At 48.5% G+C, this 21,458-nt stretch overlaps 1 protein-coding gene across 3 annotated transcripts in view; it reads left to right on the top strand.

Moving 5' to 3' along the window:
- Positions 1-2,442: 2,442 nt before the first annotated feature.
- The window catches only part of G6PD (glucose-6-phosphate dehydrogenase), a 21,756-nt gene continuing 2,740 nt past the window's right edge, over positions 2,443-21,458 (top strand). The window contains exons 1-11 of one of the 3 annotated variants that reach the window (XM_060269058.1): positions 2,443-2,463; positions 3,536-3,681; positions 14,240-14,277; positions 14,515-14,623; positions 14,744-14,961; positions 17,706-17,864; positions 18,140-18,265; positions 18,778-18,871; positions 19,886-20,072; positions 20,229-20,464; positions 21,040-21,116. In XM_060269058.1, coding sequence (XP_060125041.1) covers positions 3,553-3,681; positions 14,240-14,277; positions 14,515-14,623; positions 14,744-14,961; positions 17,706-17,864; positions 18,140-18,265; positions 18,778-18,871; positions 19,886-20,072; positions 20,229-20,464; positions 21,040-21,116 — 1,373 coding nt within the window. In that variant the 5' untranslated portion in view covers positions 2,443-2,463; positions 3,536-3,552. Of the gene's footprint in view, positions 2,582-2,647; positions 2,751-3,535; positions 3,682-14,239; positions 14,278-14,514; positions 14,624-14,743; positions 14,962-17,705; positions 17,865-18,139; positions 18,266-18,777; positions 18,872-19,885; positions 20,073-20,228; positions 20,465-21,039; positions 21,117-21,458 lie in introns of those variants that run through there. The other 2 variants (XM_035140781.2, XM_035140780.2) reach the window with 2 other exon arrangements.

Genomic DNA, 21,458 nt, shown 5'->3' with positions numbered 1-21,458 from the left:
TATCTGCCCTCCTGAGGGCCTTCATTTTGCAATGTTTAAAATTTAATATAGCCTTCTCAGCGCGATTTATTCCGGGACTGTCTAATGATATCGCTGATGCTTTGTCCCGTTTCCAGATGGAGCGATTCTGGTCCCTGGTTCCGGACGCACAGACGCAGCCGGAGTATTTCCCGGATCGGCTATGGAACCTTGGGAGCTCCTAGTGTTGCAGGGAGTAGCCGCGTCTGTGTCTCCCTCTACTTTACGTGCATATCAGAAAGCCTGGACTGATTTTTTGGCCTTTAGAAGTCAGTCCTCTGCAGTGGTTGGGTCGGCCCGTCCCACTACAGCGCAGGTGTTGCAGTATCTGGCGCACCTCTTTCAATTGGGCAGGGCGGCCAAGACAATGAAACTCCAGGCCGCTGCCATTTCCTTTTTCAGCAAATCATTTTATAATAAAGACCCATGTGCAAAATTTATTGTCCGTAAGGCCATGGAAGGTTGGGGCCGCCTTCGCCCCCCTCGCGGCCTCAAGAGGCTTCCCATCTCTTTTGACCTTTTGACCAACATGCGCCGGCAATTGCGGGCTGTGTACTGGTCAAAGTACGAAGCAAGGCTTTTCTCTGCAGCTTTTGCAGTGGCCTTTTTCGGGGCCCTGCGGGTTGGCGAGGTTGTCTATGAGGAAGCGCGTACAGGGCTGTCTAAGGGTTTACTTTTGCAGGATGTGCGTATCTCGTCATCCGAATTGCAGCTTACAATTAGGAGCTCAAAAACTGATCAGTCTGGCAGGGGTGCCGTCATGCGCCTTCCTGCCACCGGTAAGAAGGGCCCTTGTCCTGTCAAGGACGTGGCTAGGTACTTAGCTGACAGGCCCGCAGGGGATGGTCCGTTCTTGAAGCATTTGGACGGGCTGCCTATGACTAGGCAGCAGTTTGCTAGGGTTATGAGGAAGGCAATTGCAGCTTGCGGTTGTACAGCTGCAGATTACGCTCCTCATTCCTTCAGGATTGGGGCGGCCACTACTGCTGCTCACTGGGGTTTAACTGCAGACAGGATTAAAAATTTGGGTCGCTGGAAGTCTGAGGCTTACAAACTCTATGTGCGACAGCGTCGCTGATTTATTTGTTTTGTTCTTACTGTTTTCATCCAGGACCTGCACCTGTCCGCGTGTGGTTGGTTGGACATTCTATTGTTTACTGGGCCGGCGTCAGGGCCACTGAAACTGACTTCGGGCGTCATCTTGGTCTTCCCCAGCACGTGCAGGTTTCATGGATGGGCCATCGGGGAATGCGCTGGGGGGGATTGTTGCCTTTGTTGCGGGACAGGGTCTCCAGGGAGGGTCCCCCTCACACTATGGTTATCCATTTGGGGGAAAATGATTTTCACGAGAGAGATTGCCTGTCCCTTCGCACAGCCATGCAGACTGATTTGGTGGAATTGCAGACTTGGTTGCCTGGGGTGCACCTTTTCTGGTCTCAATTGCTACAGCGCAGAGTTTGGCGTGGCAGCATTGGCCCGGCCAGTCACGCTGCATTTGAACGCATGAGGAAGCGTATCAATAGTGCGGTTTCTAAAAAGATTGTAGACTTAGGAGGGTCGCTTATTTTGCACCCTGCGATTAAATCTACCGCCACCTCCCTATACCGCGATGATGGTGTCTACTTGTCCCCGGCTGGGTGTGATTTTTGGTTGGGGGCTGTAGCTTGGGGTTTAAAAAGTTGGTTAGGTTTATGAGTGTTGGCGGGAGCCTGCGGCTTTGTGGCAGGTTAGGCTTTGGTTGATGAGTTTGGGAGGGGCATCGCATGGAGGTGCATGCCCCTCAGTGGTTGCTCTTATAGAAGTATTCCGTTAAAGGAATCCTGGGGCTCCGGGGCTCTAGTCTTTACACCCCCGCACGGTGCGGGGCTGGGGCCTATACAGAGCACGAGCCTTGGGGAACATTTCTGGAGGGGGAGATTGCCTGTTGCACAGTTATCTCCTCCTCCATGCAGTGTTTACTTGACTTTCCTATTGCAGGAAGTCAGAGCTGGTCCTGTCCCACCGTGGGGCAGAAGATTAACCAAAGCCTAAGGCCAACACTCAAAAAATTAATTGTAATTTTAAATAAAGTTGTGGCCAAAATTATGCCAAAAACAAAACCTAAAATAATGTGTCCGTCTGAGTTATTGGTTGGGAATTTCTGGGGGTCTTGGCTCGCAAAACAACTTGTTGTTGTTTATAGTCGTTTAGTCTTGTCCGACTCTTCGTGACCCCATGGACCAGAGCACGCCAGGCACTCCTGTCTTGCACTGCCTCCCGCAATTTGGTCAAACTCATGTTCGTAGCTTCGAGAACACTGTCCAACCATCTCGTCCTCTGTCGTCCCCTTCTCCCAGTGCTTGTAGGGTTAAGGAATTTCTATAGAGAATTTCTATAGAGATGCATACGGCGATGCAGAGAAGCAGCGTTTCCGACAGGAGGCAGAAAGCAAATGATCAACGGGAGGTTGGCCCGTTCTCCGATTTCCCCTTTCTCCCTTCCGGAGAGGCGGCCGCGCTGTTTGCAAGCCCGCCGCCGCCTGGGCGGAGGGCGCGAGGAGGAGAGCCGGACGGGGGCAAGCAAGGCGAGGGCAAGGGGGCGGCGGCGGCTCGGGGCTCCTCCTGCAGCGACGCTGGCGGGCTGGTGAGGGCGGGCCGGCCGGGCAGCCGGGTGTGGGCGCGCTGGGCGGGCCATGGGAAGCCGCGCGAGCGTGAGCGAGGAGCGCCTCGGGGGTTCGCCGGCGCTGCGAGCAGGTAGCGGGCGCGGGAGATCGCGGAGGGTCGGCCGGGCGGGGGAGGGGGCGCCGGCTGGGCCGCGATGGCGGCGGGTTGGAAGCGGAGCGAGGGCAGGGCAGCATCCCGGGATCCGGGGAGGAGGCCGCTGGGCGCGGAGGAGGAACAAGGCACGGGGCAGGCAGCCCCCTCTGCGCCCCCGACTTTCGAGGGGACTCCCGGCCAACCACGGCGCGGCTCCCCCGGGCAGCCTCGGTCTTGTTGCCGCTTCGCCGCCTTCGCTCGCTCGCTTTCTCGGGGGAAGCACTGCGCGCGGTCCAGCCGCTGCCGCTATAATCGAAACTCCGTCCGTGTGAATGTGTTTGGCCTCTTATTCCCGGGTTCAAGGCGTTGACAGGCCGTGAGATTCAACGCACGTGTTTTCCTTGCAGAACTTTTTGGGTCTTCTTCTTCCCTTTGGCCCCGCTTGTTTTTCTCTCCCGCCCCCTGCTCTGGTCTACAGCTCATCGTTTTGGACCTGAGTAGCAGGAGAGAAGCCAAGCTGATATTCAGGAAGTATCTTGTCCATATTTGTTTTTGAATTTATCCTGGGGAAGAAAAGAATGCTTGAAGTGCCCCAGAGGCACATATGCAAAGCAGCCCTGCTTGGGTCAAGTTGAGACTAGTGCTTTGGCAAGCCATTCAGCATGTAGGCTGTGCCAGGAAGGAAAGAGGTGGGAAAACTGCTCACCTGAGCAACACCTGCCGGAGGTGAGTGGGTCAGGAAGGAGGAGGAGCCACATTTGACAGACACCTTTTCTCCTCAGGAGACAACGCTGCCACCATGAGCCATCATCAGCCACGGGAGAAGCTGTCTCGGACAGACATCTGTGGGATGCTTCGTGAAGAGTTGTGCAAAGGGAATGACTTCCACGAGTCAGATACCCACATCTTCATCATCTTGGGGGCTTCGGTGAGTTTTTTCCCCTTTGGACCACTGCAAACCTGATATATACTGTAGGCATCTTTATATTTTAGGATCTCTAGATTTTGAGGTCTTTTCTTGTCATCCAGCGGTACTGTATATAAATTTTATGAAATAAATAGAACCCAAACTGGGACAAAAATTCCCAGGGTGGCTGGCTTGATCTCTAGGGAGGGAGAATCTAGATGGCTATATGGCTGTGCAATGGGCATGGGAAATGGCAAAGGTACATACAGGTATGGAACAAGTGAGTGGTGCTGGCCCTCCATTTCCGTTGGCCATATGCCCACGGCATGGGGGTGGGTTTCCCAAATCTATCATGTGACTGGCATTAATAAGGGGAGGGGGGGAGCCGTGTGCACTACCTTGTGCTTCTTGGAGGAAAGGTGGGATATCAACATAATGATAAAGAAATAATGTATTGTTATAATTGCATTTGAGAGGCTTTTTTGTTTATAGCACTCTAAGCTATTCATTCATTCATTAAATTTGTATCTCACCCTTCCTTCTAAAGGAGCCTGAGGTAGCTCAATAGAACTTTGAGGTTAAAACAATAGAAATAAATCAGTAGAACAGTAAAACCAATAGGGATGGAGGGTACTCAAGGGCTGAGAAAAAGTTGCCACAGAATGTAACTTAGCTTTTATTCAAACTGGTGTTTAAAAGCAGGATGCAAGTGTTTGCATCACAATAAACTACACAAATCTGTTTCTTCATCCCCTCTTCTTCTTTTTTCTTCCTCAAAACTTTCAGGTTGGGGTTGGGGAGAAATTTTGTGTCTTCTGTTCTGACATCTTAATGTTGCATATTTTCTTGCTGGCACCACCCAATTACATTGGTAATTGATCCCACATATTATGGGGGCAGAATTTGACAGAGATTATTTTTTTCAGGGGGTGGGAATCCCATATCCCATGCCGTGTGTTACTGTGCCTCAGTAGAAGCTTTCTGTTAACTGAAAAGGGAACTGGATTGTGTTAGGAGAATTCACTTTTCCTTTTGTATAGCCTGGAACTCCAGAGGGTCATCTCTTGAATTTTTCATTGCTCCACCACTGAGCTCCCAGCTGTTTCCCATCACAGCAGTAGCTCTGCTGTGACCCCGCTTTGCTCTGCTCCCACATCCCCTTTTGACCCAGTCTAGCATCTTCCCTTCCAGAGCTGTGACTCACAGCCACACAAGGTTTGTGCCTGGTGACAGGATGCTGGTGTGGCCCAAATACAAAAACAGGTGCTTCAGTCATGCTGCCCTGAAGCAGACACTGGCTTCTCTTCCTGCCCCTTGTATAAGTGCCTCCTTGCGCTGGGAAGCTGTTGTATAACTCTGCACAGCAATTACTGTGTGGTGTGTAATCATCAGCATCCCTTCTGGTGTTTGTGAGCATGCTTGAAGGGGTAGGTAGCTAATCCGGGCATTGCATGGATTTAGCAATGTGTTGGTAATCCAGTGCTTGGAAAGATCAGCCTAAAGTGGCTTGCCTCCTTCTCACCATTGGCCCCTTGCTATAATTGCAAAATATTCCCCTGTCTGTGCGGGGGATTGTTTTGCTGGGGAGCAATTTCAGTGAGAATCAAACCTACTACAGCAGGCATCCCCAAACTGCGGCCCTCCAGATGTTTTGGCCTACAGCTCCCATGATGCCTAGCTAAGAGGACCAGTGGTCAGGGATGATGGGAATTGTAGTCCAAAACACCTGGAGGGCCGAAGTTTGGGGATGCCTGCAGGGCCGTCTCGAGCAGGTCGGGTGCCCTGGCGCTGAGGCGCGGAGATCGCTCCGGCGCCCCCGCCCTCACAGCGTGCAGCACACGGCTTCCACGCAGCTTCGCTGCGCAGCCCCCCCGCCGCCGGCCCGGCGCCCTGGCGCCCTGCGCCACCGGGACTGCACCTAGAGCTGGGCCTGGATGCCTGTACTACAGTCACAAAACTTAATCCTTGTAAATATACTTTGTAGTGTGACCACATTTGAAATACTGTGTATTGTTCTGTTCGCTTAAGCAAAAAAAAGGGATATAGTGGAGCTGGGAAAGGTTCAGAAAAGAGCAATCAAAATGATCAAAGGGCTGGAGCAAGTCCTCTATGAGGAAAGGTTACAACATTTGGGGCTTCTTAGTTTAGACAAAAGGGAAGTAAGAAGTTTATAAAATTATGTGTAGCATGGAGAAAGGGGAAAAGAAAGAAAAGTTTTTCTCCTCCTCTCATAACACTAGAACTTAGGGACATCCAGCAAAGCTGAATGATGGAAGATCCAGGACAGAAAAAAATAAAGTGCTTCTTTTCATAGTTTCACTTTGACTTTTGCTCCCATAAGAGGCAGCGATAGCCACCAACTTAGATGGCTTTGAAAAAAGGTTAGACAAATGATGGCTGCGTACTGATGGCTGCGTAGTTGGAAGCAATGAGCTTCTGAATGCCGGCTTCTGGAAAGCGCAGGAGGAGAGTGTGCTCTTGTGCTCGGGTCCTGCTTTTTTTTGGGGGGGGGGTCCCACAGGCATCTGGCTGCCCCTCATAGCTGCCAAGTTATCCCTTTTTTACAGGGATTTTCCCTTATGCTGAATAGGCTTCCTCGCGAGAAAAGCGAAAACTTGGCAGCTATGCTGCCCCTGTGTGAACAGGCCATTGGTCTGATTCAGCAGATGGTTCTTATGTTGTTACTCCTGAGTCATATCCTACCTTGTGTCTTTGTTTCCTTTCATGTTCAAGATGACACATACACAATATGCTGTAAACCACTTTGAAAAATTTCTTTAAAATATAAAGCGGTATAGAAACAAAATAAATAATTATGAAAATGAGTGGGTGCAGCAAGATAATGGGGTACTGTCATAAGGGTACGGTCAATAGTGTTTCAGGAATACCAACATAAGCTATACTTGTTAGTTGTTGTTAAAGGTCTTTTTTTTTGTTCTGGGAATAGTGGCAAGGGAGATGTGGACCCCTTCAATTTAAAAGGAGAGGCACAGAGGTTTAAAGGAGCCCTCTGTCTACCCTGGAATGAAGCCCCACCCTTCAGTTCCATTGGAATAGGCTGCAATTGCTCAGAAGTGCAGCAGTAGGAAATGCACTCTGCCCACGATTAAGGGCATTTAATTCATAAATGTGTTACATCATATCTGTTTAATGAAAAGGACTGTCCAAAGATGAGAGGGAGTGATGCTAAATGGGAATGGTTGGAGGGTGAGAGATGCCGTCGTAAGGCCCACAGTAGCTGCAATATCTCTTTTGTATTTCTTCCTCTGGTCAAAATGAAGGCGCCTGTGCTTTTTCTGGCCTCAGGCACATCTAGGGCATTTTGGAGTCTTCCTCCTTAAATACAAATCATGCCTGTACTTTGGTGAATTGCATGGGGCTGCCAAAATGACTTCCTTCTGCTTTTTTCTTTGATCTCTCTTCTTTGTGTCTCTTTCCTGTTTTCCGTTCTGGAGTGGGTTGGCCTAAGACCGCTTGGGCCGCCTTCTGCATGGTTGCAGTTCAGCACACAGGAGAGAGAAGGAGCCGCCTGAGTGCTCAAGGGGCAGGGAGCACAGCTTTAGCAAAAGGAGAAGCACCAGCTTTTGCTGAGTCACTGGGGAAGAAGGTGTGGTGCTCTCAGTAGGTAAAAGAGGGAAGTGAGCCTTCTGGTATGTGGGGAAGTAGCAGTCTTCCTCAGTAAATGAAAACGCTACCAGTTTGGAGCCATAATATACAGTGGTACCTCTACTTACGAATAACTCTACTTACGTATAATTGAAAGGAGAGACAGTGTCCTTGGGAAAAACAGGAACGGTTTCTACCAGGACACCTCTGTTGTTAGCCTTGTAGATTGTAGGCACAATGTGGCCAGTCTAGCCTGTTCCTGTCAGAAATGTGGTTGCGCAGCGAGCTGGTGTTTGGTCTGAAAGCACATACTGTACATAATTGGCACACTCACTTCCCAAGACTGAACCATCTGGATGCACCTGAGGGTTAGTTAGGGTAGTTCCAGATGCCAGCTTTTCCCCAGTGGTGCTAAGGCTATTGAGGGCAACTAGCTAACTGATTCAAAGGAATGATTGCCAACAAACAACGGATGTTTTGGAGAAATGAAGCCTTGCCTTTTAGACACTACTAATTTGTAAGGACTAGCAGGATTGGGAGGTTAGAACTGCATCTAAACAGCAACTGCTGCTCAGAATCCTAATCCCAGAAAATGACAGTATGATCAAGCATGGTTTTAAGGGCTCTTGTCCTGCTGCTGCCATTCATAGCAACGATTTTGGCTTAGTTCCCAGTGAGCTAGTAAACATATAGCTGGCTGAGGGGGTTGCATATTCTACACAAACTGTACACACGTACTCACATACAGTGCCTACATAGAGAAAATTAGTGCTTCCCGAAGAAGACAAGACTATGATGTTTCTCCCTGACATAGTTTTCTAAATGCAGGTTTGTGGAGCTCAGTTCTTCCTGGTGTTCTGCCGTCTGAAGTGCTACTTGAGTCAAAGCGGGATGTGCTTCTCCTGCTGCAGCATGCCTTATCTTGGTTGCGCAGTGGTGATGACCATGGGTTCTGACAAGGGCTTGTGAGATTTCAGTGAGACCGTCTTGGCTGTGAGTCTGGGAAGACCTGCCCTCTGCCTTGCAGGCTTTTTCCCATGTGGCCCAGACTGACTTCACCACAAAAGTGGAGGCTTCTGAAGAGGCCAGAGACCATCTTGGCTGGCTGCCTCTTAGAGCAGACCCAGGACATCCACAGCTGACAAGATGGGCAGCGGCAGGGGGTGGGGGTGGGGGCACCTGCAGGGGTCCCGTGTCAGGGTTTCTGCCTCCTGATCACTGGGAGCTGCTGTGAATGATTGAGATCTTTTAGGCCATTGTGCAAGGCAGTGCCCATGCAATTAAACAAGGGAGATGTTTAAACCAGGCAAATAGGAGGCTGCCCACATCATTGGTTCATTCTGACTCATCATTGTCTATCTCTACACTAACTCTCAGCAACACTGCAGGGTTAAAGGTAGGGGCCTCTGCCAGCCTTGCCTGGAGATGCCAGGGCTTGAACTGGACCTGCCAGTGCAGAGCAGAAGCCCTGAGCTGTAGGCCTTCGCTGCTAGGGAAGAATAAAACGTACAAGGAGGTATTGCTTTTTACTACCTTTCCTCATTGGAGTTGCTATGCTCTGGTAGCTTACATTTCCTGTGTCTATTCAAAAGCAAAGCCTATTGAATTAAATGGGGGTTGCTCTGTGGAAAGTATGGTTAGGATTGCAGCCAAAGTTATTCTGTGTATTGGTTGGAATACCAAGCCAGTTCTAAATGCCTGTGACAGGATCAGGCTTTGTGGCACAAAAGTGAGGGTCCCACACCATACACAACCTCTACAGTAAGTAGCTTCTCTAAATACTCGCCAAGATTAGTGCTTATTCTTTCCCTCTAGACTTTAAAGCAGAGGGGACTAACCTGGAGCTTCTAGATGCTCTGGGTCCCCAACTCCCACTAGTCTCTGCCAGCACAGCTGAAAGCCAAGGAAATGAGTATTGCAGTCCATCAACTGGAAATGAGTATTGCAGTGTGTGTGTGTGTGTGTCAAACGGTAGCTACCCTTTGCTTTAAGATTAAGGACAGGGAAAGAATGGTGAACCAGGTTTTTATAAGTGCTTCAGGTGAGAAAGCTGAGGTCTGGAAACAGAATTAGATGAGAATTGCAGATTTGATGTCTGTAACTTGTAACCACTAAGCCTGTTAGCAGCTTGCAACAAAATTTTAGTTGATCAAGTGTCTCTTTGTTTAGTCAGTTAAATAATAATTAAATTTGCATATTCCATAAAGCAAAGCATAGCTGTCTGTTAAGAAATATCGATGTATGAGATAGGCACTTACAATCTAATCATCCAAAGCTAAGACTCATTGTTAGAGGGAGAAATCCTTCTGTGTTGATTTCTTGTATTATTTCTTCATGTTTATATTGCCCTTCATGAGGCAATCACAGGACTCTTTACAACATAAAATACAGAACACACTACATAATAACAACTAAACAAAAAGCCCAATAACCCCCCTCCCCAAAAAACATTTAAGAGGCCATAAATTAGACAAAGGTCTGGGAGAAGAGGAATGTTTTTACCTTGCGCCTAAAGGTGCCAGGTGGGTCTCTTTAGGGAGAGCATCCCACAAGTGGGGAGCCACTGCAGAAAAGGCCTGTTCTCATGTTGCCACTCTCCAGACTTTTCATGGAGGAGCCACACAAAGAAGGGCCTCAATTGACGTTTGCTGGGTCTGGGTCAGTTCATAGGGGGAGAGGCAGTTCTTGAGGTATTGTGGTCCTGAGCTGTTGAAAGGTTTTAAAGGTCAAACCCAGCACTTTGAAATAGGCACAGAAACTAATGGGCAGCCGGTGCAGTTGGCCCAGGATTGGTGTGATATGCTTGAACTGCCTTGCCCCAGTGAGCAAACTGGCACCAGCTGAAGTTTCCGAACAGTCTTCAGAGGCAGCCCCATGTATAACAAATTGCAGTAATCTAACCTAGAGTTTACCAGAGCATAGACAACAGAACCCAGGCTATCCCTGTCCAGAAAGGTGTGCATCTGGGCCACCAGCCAAAGCTGATGGCAGAATATCAGGGTATTCTCAACCCTGGTAAGAAATAAACAAGTGTGCATTCAATTTGCAGAGCTGCATATTAGAATCAGCTCCACCACTTAATTAGAAATTAAGCTGGTTAGAGCTTGCAGCCCTGGTAGCTAGCTGTTGAACTCCTCTCACAAGGGAGAAACAGGAAGACTTGCAGGCTAAGCTGCTGGCAGCTGCTCAGGAGGTTTTTAGCGAAGGCAATAAAAAGATCACCTGACCTGTGTAGGCAACAAATGCACCTAGAAAGAAAGTTGGGTGCCCACACTCCACCCAGTTGCAAACCTCATGTGTCCTGGATGTTTCACACCTTTTTGGCCCAGGTCACAGCAGGTAGTTGACTTAGTAGTGTTTGCGTTAGATAAGGAGCTTCTAGCCCTGGATGGATACAGGGAAAGCGAGGGCTTCTGTAGGTCACTGCCACTTGTAGCAGCAGCAGCAGCAGCAGCAGCAGCAGCAGCAGCAGCAGCGGTAGGGCACTGTACTTTGTGGCCAAAACGGAAAGAAGCCATGTGAATCTGGAATGCCTTGCGGCTCAAGAAAGGTCTGGGGATTCACAGAGGGGGAGAGGAGTCTGTATTGTACCATTGATGAGGCAATCTGTTACTTACTATTCACTGCTAAGCACTGCTAACCTACACCAGTGGTTTCCAACCAGTGTACCCAGGGGAGACTTGAATGGTGGTCAGGTGTGTTGCGGCAGCACCGGCCTCTGTCCCTCCCACCTCTGATGCTCTCTCACGTCCACAGTGTTACAAACTCAGGTAGAAAAGCTAGGAGCCAAATTGCTCCTGGAACCTGGGTTACAGGCTCAAAAACAGAATGGCAGCAGCGCTTTCTTTCTTTTCAAAAAGCGTGAACTAATATGCAATTAGTTTGGCTGCTGCGGGGAAGCGTGGCACACCCTCTGCCGCTGCAGGGAGGTAGGGAGGGACTCTCTGCCACTTCGGGGAGGCATGGCAAAGCCCTCTGCTGCTGCGGGGAACCACAGCGCACCCTTCACCAATGTGGGGAGGTACAGCAGTTCCCTCTGCCGTCATGGGTAGGCGCAGCAAGGCCCTCCACTGCCACAGACGCTGCTCATGCTGCTTATTTCTAATCTTCTTCTCCCCTCTTTTCAGGGTCTCATTGAAAACCTTTTGTCTCATTGAAGGTCTCATTGAAGACCTTTTCAGGGTCTTCATTGAGGAACCTTTCTTTTCTCACATACCGGTACTTCTGCTTGTGCTTATTGAGTTGAAGAACAGAGAAGCCAGGAATGCTGGTTTTATGCCTGGAGGCAGGGCTGGGTGCCCAACATGCCCAGGGAGCCACCCCAGGGCTCCTCACAAAGGTTTTGTGTTTTGCAACAGGCAAACCTTTTCTCAGTGCTGTATAGCAAGACTGGGGAGGGCAGGAGAAAGCCATAGTCCTCTTGCTGAAAGACTAGGGCGGGCTTGAACTCCTGTATAGGGAGAGATTAAAATGTTGCGCACACAATAAAGCAAGAAGAGTTTGGGAGTGCGTCTGGCCCTGCCATGCAGCTTGTTGAAACAACATTTCAACATTCCCCTCACCTCTGAATAAGGACATCTGGGTTTAGGAGGGGAGTTTCCAGGGCAGAAGGCACCTGGATTTATAAAAACCAATCTCCAGAGAACCTTTGAAAATCTCTTAGGAGGGCACATAATGGGCGACAGACCTATTTGATTGTTTTTATTGGTTATATATTTATTCCTAATGCTTATCAGACTAATACCAATCTCTCAAAGCAATTCACATTAAAAAATCAATAAAAGCATTAATAAAATATTAGCAGTTTTTTTAATATAAAAAATAATTCTTAGCTTAGCATTTATGTTAAAGGTAAAGGGACCCCTGACCGTTAGGTCCAGTCGTGACCGACTCTGGGGTTGCGCGCTCATCTCGCATTATTGGCCAAGGGAGCCGGCGTATAGCTTCCAGGTCATGTGGCCAGCATGACAAAGCCGCTTCTGGCAAACCAGAGCAGCACATGGAAACGCCGTTTACCTTCCCGCTGTAGCGGTTCCTATTTATCTACTTGCATTTTGACGTGCTTTCGAACTGCTAGGTGGGCAGGAGCTGGGACCGAGCAACGGGAGCTCACCCCGTCGCAGGGATTCGAACCGCCGACCTTCTGATCAGCAAGCCCTAGGCTCAGTGGTTTAACCACAGCGCCACCTGGGTCCCAAGCCATTTATGTTAGCCACCAGCAAAATCAAACAGTACAGCAGCAGAAATTGGAACCATCTTGGAGGACAAAAGCCTTCCTGAGGAGAAAGAGTGCAGTCAGGTAAGTTTTACTCAGAGTAGTCCCATTGAAATTAATAATTTTGACTAAGTTAGGGTCATTAATTTTAATAGATCAACTCTGAGTAAAACTTAGTTGAATACCACCCAGTTTTTAAAATTTGATCTTTAAAGGCCAGGCTTTAAAGGCCACTTCAGAGAACCTCCTGGGCAGATTGGAGGAGGAGCCAGGGAAAGGTGTTTCCTCCTTCGACCACGTGCAGGCCATAGTCTCTAACGCTCAACACCAGGTTTTATTTGTTTCTCTTTCTCGGAAACATTATGATCCTGGTAATCTGAGTTGCATTTTGGTTTGTTCCAGGGGATTTTGTTTTGTCGCCCGGGAGGTGGGGGGGGGGTTTGCTGGCATATGTCACAGAACTTTTCACAATTTTCTGACCTGGAAAACAGAATTGCTTCCTCCTTCTAGCACCTTGGTATAAATATTCTGAAGGGTGGCATATAAAATCTCTGAAACAAATAAATCATCTGTGATATTTTAACAGTAGAATGAAGAAAAGGGGGGAGGGGGGAGGTGCAAGATTCATAGTGGATTAATGGTCTCTTGTAGTAGAAAAAAGACCAAGTTTCTCTTGTGGCCTCTTAAAGACTGACAAATTTACTCCGGCATAGCCTTTGATGGACTGCAGTTCCCTTCATTGGACATGTCTGACCTGATTTGATGTACAGTGTGAGTCTTTTGAAAGAGGCCCTGTGGAACATGTGTACTCTGTATCCACAGGGCCTCTTTTAAAGGACTCACCCTGTATAAATGTGTTAGTCTTTGAGGTGGCACACAGGGTGTTCTGCTGCTTAGCAACCAGATAGCTGATCGGCTTCTGACTCAAACATGAGGGGCTGGACCGAAAGCCCACAGGTGTGGGCACCCTTTGGGCTCACGCTGCATGACTAGGCATGTTTGCAACTGGGCTTTCTGCCAGTGGTAACAAAGCTTGCTGCCTGCCGTGTGATGAAAGGACAAAGGCGACTGCCAGGGGTGTTTCATGCAGCGTGGCACTGCCAGGCACAGGGAGGAGCTCAGGCTGGGGGAAGGAAGCACCTGTGCCAGGGAGGGGTTTTGCAGTGGAATGCCAAGCTGTAGTCTTTGGGGTGCAAACTCCCTATACTTCCTGAATGTCCCCTAAATCTGGTTCTATATGGCCGGGTCTTCAGAAAAGATACGAGGGCAGAGATGGGCTGCCTTTTGTCCTTCCCCTTACCAACCCCAGTGCAATGCTTTGGGAGCAGGGAACTATGGGAGATTGCAGTGTGGTGGTGCAGTGCAAGACTGGAGTCGTCTCCTTCCTGTGATTTAGGAAAGGCAGGAGGAACGTCTGGTTCACTCTTATTTCCTCAGTTATTGACTGATGACCACAGATATACCAGCAGGAATTAACTGGTGATTATTATCAGTGTGTTTACATGGCCATATACTTCAGATAGAGCAGTAGTCATGTGTATGGGGATTTGGAAGGACGGCTGTCACTCTCTCTCTGTGGAGCCCAGTCTCAGCCCAGCTCAAAAGAGCAGGGATTTAAACAGGGACTTTTCTGTTCTGAGTCGCTTGAGTCCCAGCCCCATACATGCCACCCCTCAGCCTTTGCCTCAGCACACATTCTTTGTCTTATGCTTTCTGTGATAATGATGACTCCCTCCCCTCTCTGTTTCATAATTTCAGGGTGATCTAGCTAAGAAGAAGATCTATCCAACCGTCTGGTAAGTTCACTGCCCCGAGGCTTTGCCTTCCTTGTGCCATGGGGCTGCCCAGTTGAATTCACTGGCGGGAAGAGGAGTGCGGGGGGAGTGCACCGCCCCCCACAGCGCGATCCCGGTAGGGTGCCATCACGGCTGCCCTCCCGCCACACCCCCGGGACGCGCGCCAGCCCCACCCCCAGTGCTGAGCATGAAGCTCTGCCACTGTTTGAATTGGGACTGTTCTGATTTCCCATGCAGGTGGCTGTACCGCGATGGGCTGCTTCCTGATGACACTTACGTGGTGGGTTACGCCCGGTCCCAGCTCACTGTTGCCGACATCCGCAAACAGAGCCAGCCACACCTCAAGGTGAGACTTTCCTTCTCACCTGCTGCCTCCTCAGCCCACAGGACTTTGTTCACATGCTTAAGTTTGTTGCATTTGCCACTGGAAGTGATTGCAGCAAAACAGATCTATATATCATTCCAGGCCACCCCTGAAGAAGAACAGAAATTAAACGACTTCTTTGCCCGCAACTCCTATGTCTCAGGAAAGTATGACGACCGGGCCTCTTTCCAAGGTCTGAATGCTCACCTGAATAGCCTTCACAATGGCCAGAAGGCAAACCGCCTCTTCTACCTGGCCCTACCGCCAAGTGTCTATGCAGACGTCACTGGCAACATCCGGGAGAACTGCATGAGCACTGTGTAAGACTTGGGGCCTGGCAGGGGAATCAGGGTGGGGGAAGGGTTAGCAGGAGGGCACTGGGGCAAGTTTGCTCAGACAGAGGAGGTCGTGTCTGGTTGGAGTTCTCCCTCCCTTGGTGGCCCCTTCCAGGAATGTGGAAAAAGGCTTCTGCAGGCCCTCCGGATCCTGTTATATGGGGTGGGGGCAGGTGGGCAGGTAGGGAGAGCAAGTGTTGGGGCATGTGCAGAGTAACCAACAACACACCACCAGATTATGCAAATGGAAAACCCAGAATGGAAGTGTCAAAGAAAAACATTGGACAGTTTAGGGAGGGTCATTTCTTTAACGGCCAAGTATAATGCAGTTCCTCAGCTTAGCAGTTACATACAGTTGTAGTGTAAAGTAATCCTACTATGCTGTTAATTCCCAACAGACAGCCTATGGCACATGTAAAAAAATGTCTTTCCAACAACACTTGCTCCCTGCAGCAATCCAACATGCATTAGGTTCTAGCCAAAGGGTGGGGTCTAACTTTCTAGAAACACAAGAGTATTTTTTACTTCATTTTCTGCTTGGTCACTCTCTGACTCACTCACACAAGTTTGCTCACTCACTCAGGACCAGCTGAAGGTGCAGGACAAGCACACCTTTTTTGTCCTTTGCATGCATAAACTCACATACACTAATAGCAAGAACAAATAATTGAAAGAGCAAGGAGTGGGCACAGCAGCGATCTTTCTCCATGGCACAGATGGTGGGATGAAGAGAGTGAGTGCTTCAGGAATCTGCTCCCTCTGCCACTGGTTTGCTAGCACAGGGAGTCCCCAGGAAACAGCGACTGGCTGTGGCTTGTTCCCTCTTGAGCACACAGTCAGTGGCAAGCTCCAAGTTTGCCATCATGTGATGCATGTAAAAATTGCCCTCAATGTCAGTCCAGCTTTGATGAAGACGAGGCGAGAGTTGCTGTCATGGAAGGTGTGAGCCATTCCCGGGCCTCAGTATGTACATCCAGGGCAGGAGATAACATGCAAGCCTGCCATCCCCTTCATTCAGTGTAGTGTAGAGCTGCTAGCCCCCTACCTCTGATTCATTGGCATCCCTGCCCGAAGGATGCCATTGGCTTCTATGGCTCTTTCTTCTTTTGATATGCTTCGCTTACTCCCTTGAGCAAGAGCCAGAACTTCCAGCCTGTCATTTGTTTTGAACCAGTTCATTCTTCTTCTACTACTACTTTTTAAAAAATAAAAATAGTTTTATTTATTTCCATTATATAACAATTACAGAAGAAGAGAAATGGCCACAAAGCAAAATCCCAACTCACTCCTCTCCCCTCCAGGATGGATCAGTTTGTCAAAGTCCAGTCCGTGATTTCAGTAGTTGTCATTCTTCAGGGTTATCAGTAAAGTATTTTATAGAAGGGTGTCATACTTCAACAAAACATCTATATCATTTCTTTATTATTCCATGCATGTAATATCTTTGTTAAGTTTTCTGATACATCAATTATCAATCATAAAACTTGACTTAAAGCTAATTAGATTAGCCCTATATCCATTCTCGCTGCCTTCTACACTGTATCTACAACAAGAGTTCTAAATATAATTAATTGCTTTAAAATCCCCTGTAGAGATTCACAGTCTTCTTTTGAGGAGTAAGATGACTTTGAAGCCATTCTAGAAGCTTCTTTCTCTTCCTCTGTAGGTAGATTTATAGCTCTGTCTTCCACTTCAAAGTAGTAACTTATCAGCAGTTTTCTTTTGCTCTTATGCTTTTAATCATTAGAGTAATTAATTGCTCATGGATGGCTTAAAGTTGCTAAAATGGGGAGGAAGGAGGTCAGAGCAATCAGGTTAGCTTGTCAACTTCCCTGGAGCTGAAGCTGGAACCCCCAAACCAGTTCATTCTTCAGCAGGTGGTTCATTCTCTTATGGTGGGCAGCTCAGAGCCGATTTATACCTGATCTGTGTGAATCCAGATCCCTCACATGCATTGAGCAGCTTGTGTAACGTGGAAGAAGTGCACTCTGGAAAGAAACAGCACTAACATGTGGTAAGGGCATGTCTTGGGGCTGCAGAAATCCCAGCTTATACTTTCCAGAAACACGCTTCTGTGCACTGCTCACACAAGGAGGCCACTCCTGGGAGCTGATATTCATGTGCCTCAAGACCAAATTGTAAAACATCTCATAGTGGCAGTTTGAGAATTGGTGGTGGAAGGCCTGCTGTGGAGACACTTCTGGGCACCTGCTAAAGGCAGAACTGTTGAACACATCACTGAAACAAGGGCTGTGATATCTGGAGAGTCTGTGTTTTTAATGTTTATTTTTAAATAAACTGTAGTAAGGAGGTACTGTAAAATGTGCATACATTCCTTACCCATTGGTTATACAAGTTATGTTGGTTGAAGCTGTATTTTGCTATATTGAAAACATTTGGCAGGAGGAAAAAAACTGGTGGGGGGATGGATTGAAAATGTATGGCTGAAAATGCATCAGCTATGACTGGTGACCTTGGAAACTGGAGAAGAGCTGAGCAAGACTTGTGGTTATCCTGGGGTAGGATTTCAGAGCTCTGCAAAACACCTTGAACCTCATGAAGGCCAGTAAAATAAATATTGCAAAGAAATACCTACAAAAATCTGCTTGATTCACATAGCTTTTCGGGGTGTGTGCATGTGCAGTATGAGGAGAGGGCTCTAGGACTCATTTAGATTCACCCCACATTTAAAGCTGGCCTTTGCCATCTCCTGTTTCCCAATTCTCCAGGGGCTGGAATCGTGTCATTGTGGAGAAGCCTTTTGGCAAGGACTTGGAAAGCTCCAACAAGTTGTCAAATCATATCTCCACACTTTTCAGTGAAGACCAGATCTACCGCATTGACCACTACCTGGGCAAGGAGATGGTGCAAAACCTGATGGTGCTCAGGTAAAACTACCTGGGCTCAAGCATGCATTTTTTGTTCAGTCCTCTGACAGATGCCTTCAGGCTTGGTTACACCCATGTGCTTCAAAAGTCTTTTCAAATTTCTGCCAATAAAGCACCTTCTCAACTGGATTAGGGGCTGGGTATGGTCTCCATTGGGGTGTTTGGTGGGGCTCAACCAGTATAAATAGGAGCCCTTCTGTTCTGCTGCTCAGCTGGGGCATCTCTGCCCTGCAGCCTCAGCTTGAGTCTCAGGTCATTTCCCCCTTCATTTGCAGATTTGGAAACCGGATCTTCAGCCCCATCTGGAACCGTGACAACATTGCCTGTGTCATTCTGACCTTCAAAGAGCCGTTTGGCACAGAGGGACGGGGTGGCTACTTTGATGAGTTTGGTATTATCCGGTGAGAGAGTGGGGGGACAGGGCGAGGGAGTGTGTGGAATCATTTTCTTGGTGTGTTTGAGGTGTGCAAACCACTACAGGGATCAACAGACATGGCATTAAAATTCCACAGAGTTGTAATTCACTCAGGTGACAGATGAAGCAGAAACCCCATATCTGCCCAGATAAAACATAGTTTGGCTTTGAAATTCTCCACCTAACCCAACTTTCTATGATTTTTTGTGCTCCCTGTCAAATTTATTGTGGACAGACTGCCTTCCTGCGGGGGACAGCCACATGGGGTTTTCTGCTGATCCTCATGCCTGTCAGGGCCCCAGTTCCAGTCATCCCATTTGCTTTCAAGACACTGCTTGTGTGCAGATATACAAGGAAACCTTGCAGTTAGGCTGCACCAGGCCACCAGGAACAGAAGTAGGAAGCACATACGGATGGGGATGATTGAGAGAGGGACATGGCTGGCGATTTTGGTACTGTTCCTGTAGCTGATACTGATTCCTTCTGCCACCTCTGCAGGGATGTAATGCAGAATCATTTGCTCCAGATGCTTTGCCTGGTTGCCATGGAGAAACCAACCTCTACCAACTCCAATGATGTGCGTGATGAGAAGGTAGGAGCATGTCTAGGACTGAGTATCGGATGGGAACTAGAATTTGGACCCAGCGCTTCTGATCTGAATGTCCTTGAGCAAGTTACTACCGTATTTCTGTGTCTGCCTTCCTTCGCTTCAAATTGGAAATGAATTGCCTTGGGAAGGTCCACCCACTCTCTTCAAAATTAACATTAGGCAGGCCTTTTGGTTGTATTGTTTTTGACACCTACTATAAACTTCTCTGCTTAGGCAAGCCTACTCAGACATGTATACTGTATTGGTTTTTAAACTGTTTATTTTAAAACAAAAATAGAAAAGGTGTTGCTCACAAGCCCTGAGTGGAGACATGGTGTCCCATAGTGGTTGAGCACCCTTGGCTGTCAGAACTAGGCTACTGTAGTTATTTTGGGGCACAGGATTTCTATCCTTTCCTAGTACTCTTAAGAGCATTTTCAGCCAGTGTGGTGTAGTGGTTAAGAGCGGTAGGCTCGTAATCTGGTGAACCGGGTTCACATCTCCGCTCCTCCACCTGCAGCTGCTGGGTGACCTTGGGCTAGTCACACTTCTCTGAAGTCTCTCAGCCCCCCTCACCTCACAGAGTGTTTGTTGTAGGGGAGGAAGGGAAAGGAGAATGTTAGCTGCTTTGAGACTCCTTCGGGTAGTGATAAAGCGGGATATCAAATCCAAACTCTTCTTCTTCTGTGTGGTTGTCACTTCTAAGTGGGAAATGGTGCTCAGGCAGGGGACTCAGTCATGAATGGTTGCTGCTTGTGTGTCTTGCGATGTGTACATGCCACAGGAACCCAGCACCCATTGGAGAAATGTGTGTGTGGCACATATTTCCTTAACAGCTGCCATTTCCACATAGGAGATTAATTCTGAAACTTGTAATCTTGAAATTTCCCAGAAGTAAGTGGTTTAGGTTAATACTGAGCTTTGAGTCCCCCCGTCCACACACACACTCCGCACCTTTTTCAGGTCACTTTTGCTAGTTTGTGAGGATCTCCGACTGTGTTCATGTCTTTCTGCCAGGTGAAGGTTTTAAAGTGTATCTCAGAGGTGAAGCCTGAGAATGTGGTGCTTGGTCAATATGTGGGAGATCCCTCTGGCAAAGGGGAGGCTCAGAAGGGCTACCTGGATGACCCCACAGTCCCAGCTGGCTCCACCACCCCTACCTTTGCTGCCGCTGTGCTCTACGTGGACAATGAAAGGTGGGATGGTAAGTACAGTATGAGGGAGGGGAAGAGGGAGGGGTAAAAGACCAATGCCTAGACATCCTTGATTTGGGGTGCCAGGCCTATTGGTGGGGGAGATAACATGGATCAGAGTCCCAACTTGTCTCTGTCTCTTTCCCTCTTGAACCTGCTTCTCCCAGGAGTACCATTTATCCTGCGCTGTGGCAAGGCACTGAATGAGCGCAAGGCTGAGGTACGACTGCAATTCCGGGAGGTGCCGGGCGACATCTTCCATAGCCAGTGTAAGCGCAATGAATTGGTGATTCGTGTTCAGCCCAATGAGGCCGTCTATACCAAGATGATGACCAAGAAGCCAGGCATGTTCTTCAACCCAGAAGAATCTGAGCTGGACCTCACCTATGGCAACCGCTACAAGGTACCATTACCAAGAGTTTCTCTCTATATAGGCTAAGGAGACTCCCAAATTCTGTGCTTGAGTAATAACAATTTTGCATAGGTAAAAGAGGCTTCCTTTCCACATGGTTGTTAAAGGTGCATGGCAGACCTATTGGAGACCTTGCAGAATGTTTGTTTCTTTCTTTTGAGTAGAAGCATGACAGTGTGTGGATTGCTAGCAGGAGGAGATGAGCAGTGGTGGTGGTGGAGGGGTAGAAATGCTCAGCTTGACAGGGACCACAAGGGTCTGGAGGCTTGAGGGGTGCAGTTGTCATCCACCCTCTCTGCCTTCCGGAAAGTGAAACTATTGCTGGCACATTTTCAGACATGCTTTGTGTGGCAGCCACTATGTTGAAGACAGACATATGGGATCAGCACTTTAGATTCCCAGGCTTCTTAGCATTGCAGTGTTCTGCTCAGGACGTGTCCTGCCTGCTTCTCAAATTCTTTCCTTCCAGTGAGTGTTACAAGGAATAGAAGGCACCCTCTCAAAAAGTGGAGGTACATCGTGGTACACAGCACATTCACCCTCTTGCTCCTGTCTCCTTTCTACAGGATGTGAAGCTCCCAGATGCTTATGAGCGCCTCATCTTGGATGTTTTCTGTGGGAGTCAGATGCATTTTGTGCGCAGGTACATGCTGGCACCCAGGGGTACCAACTGGAATAAAATATTGGGGGGGGGATCCAGATGAGCCCTGCTTTGTCTGCTGGCAGGCACAGTTTGCATTCGATCCACAGGTGCAAATGGGCATTTCCCCCTCTGTCTTGCCCATCTGAATTCAAAGTGTGCCTGCAAACAGGCAAAGTGGGGCTTGCGGTCAGCCCCAGTGATGGGTGTTGTCTGCAGGGGCAACTTGCTAAGGAATCAGCAGGAGTCCACTTTGAGCTCTGTTTGCAGCTGCACCTTGAATCTGCCTCGCAGCTGACATTACATATGTGGGACAAGTGAGTACGGTTTGAGTGAGAGGACCTC

The sequence above is a fragment of the Zootoca vivipara genome, chromosome 16, assembly GCF_963506605.1.
Source record: "Zootoca vivipara chromosome 16, rZooViv1.1, whole genome shotgun sequence".
Taxonomy (NCBI): Eukaryota; Metazoa; Chordata; class Lepidosauria; order Squamata; family Lacertidae; genus Zootoca; species Zootoca vivipara.
This window is presented reverse-complemented; position numbering and strand designations above follow the sequence as displayed.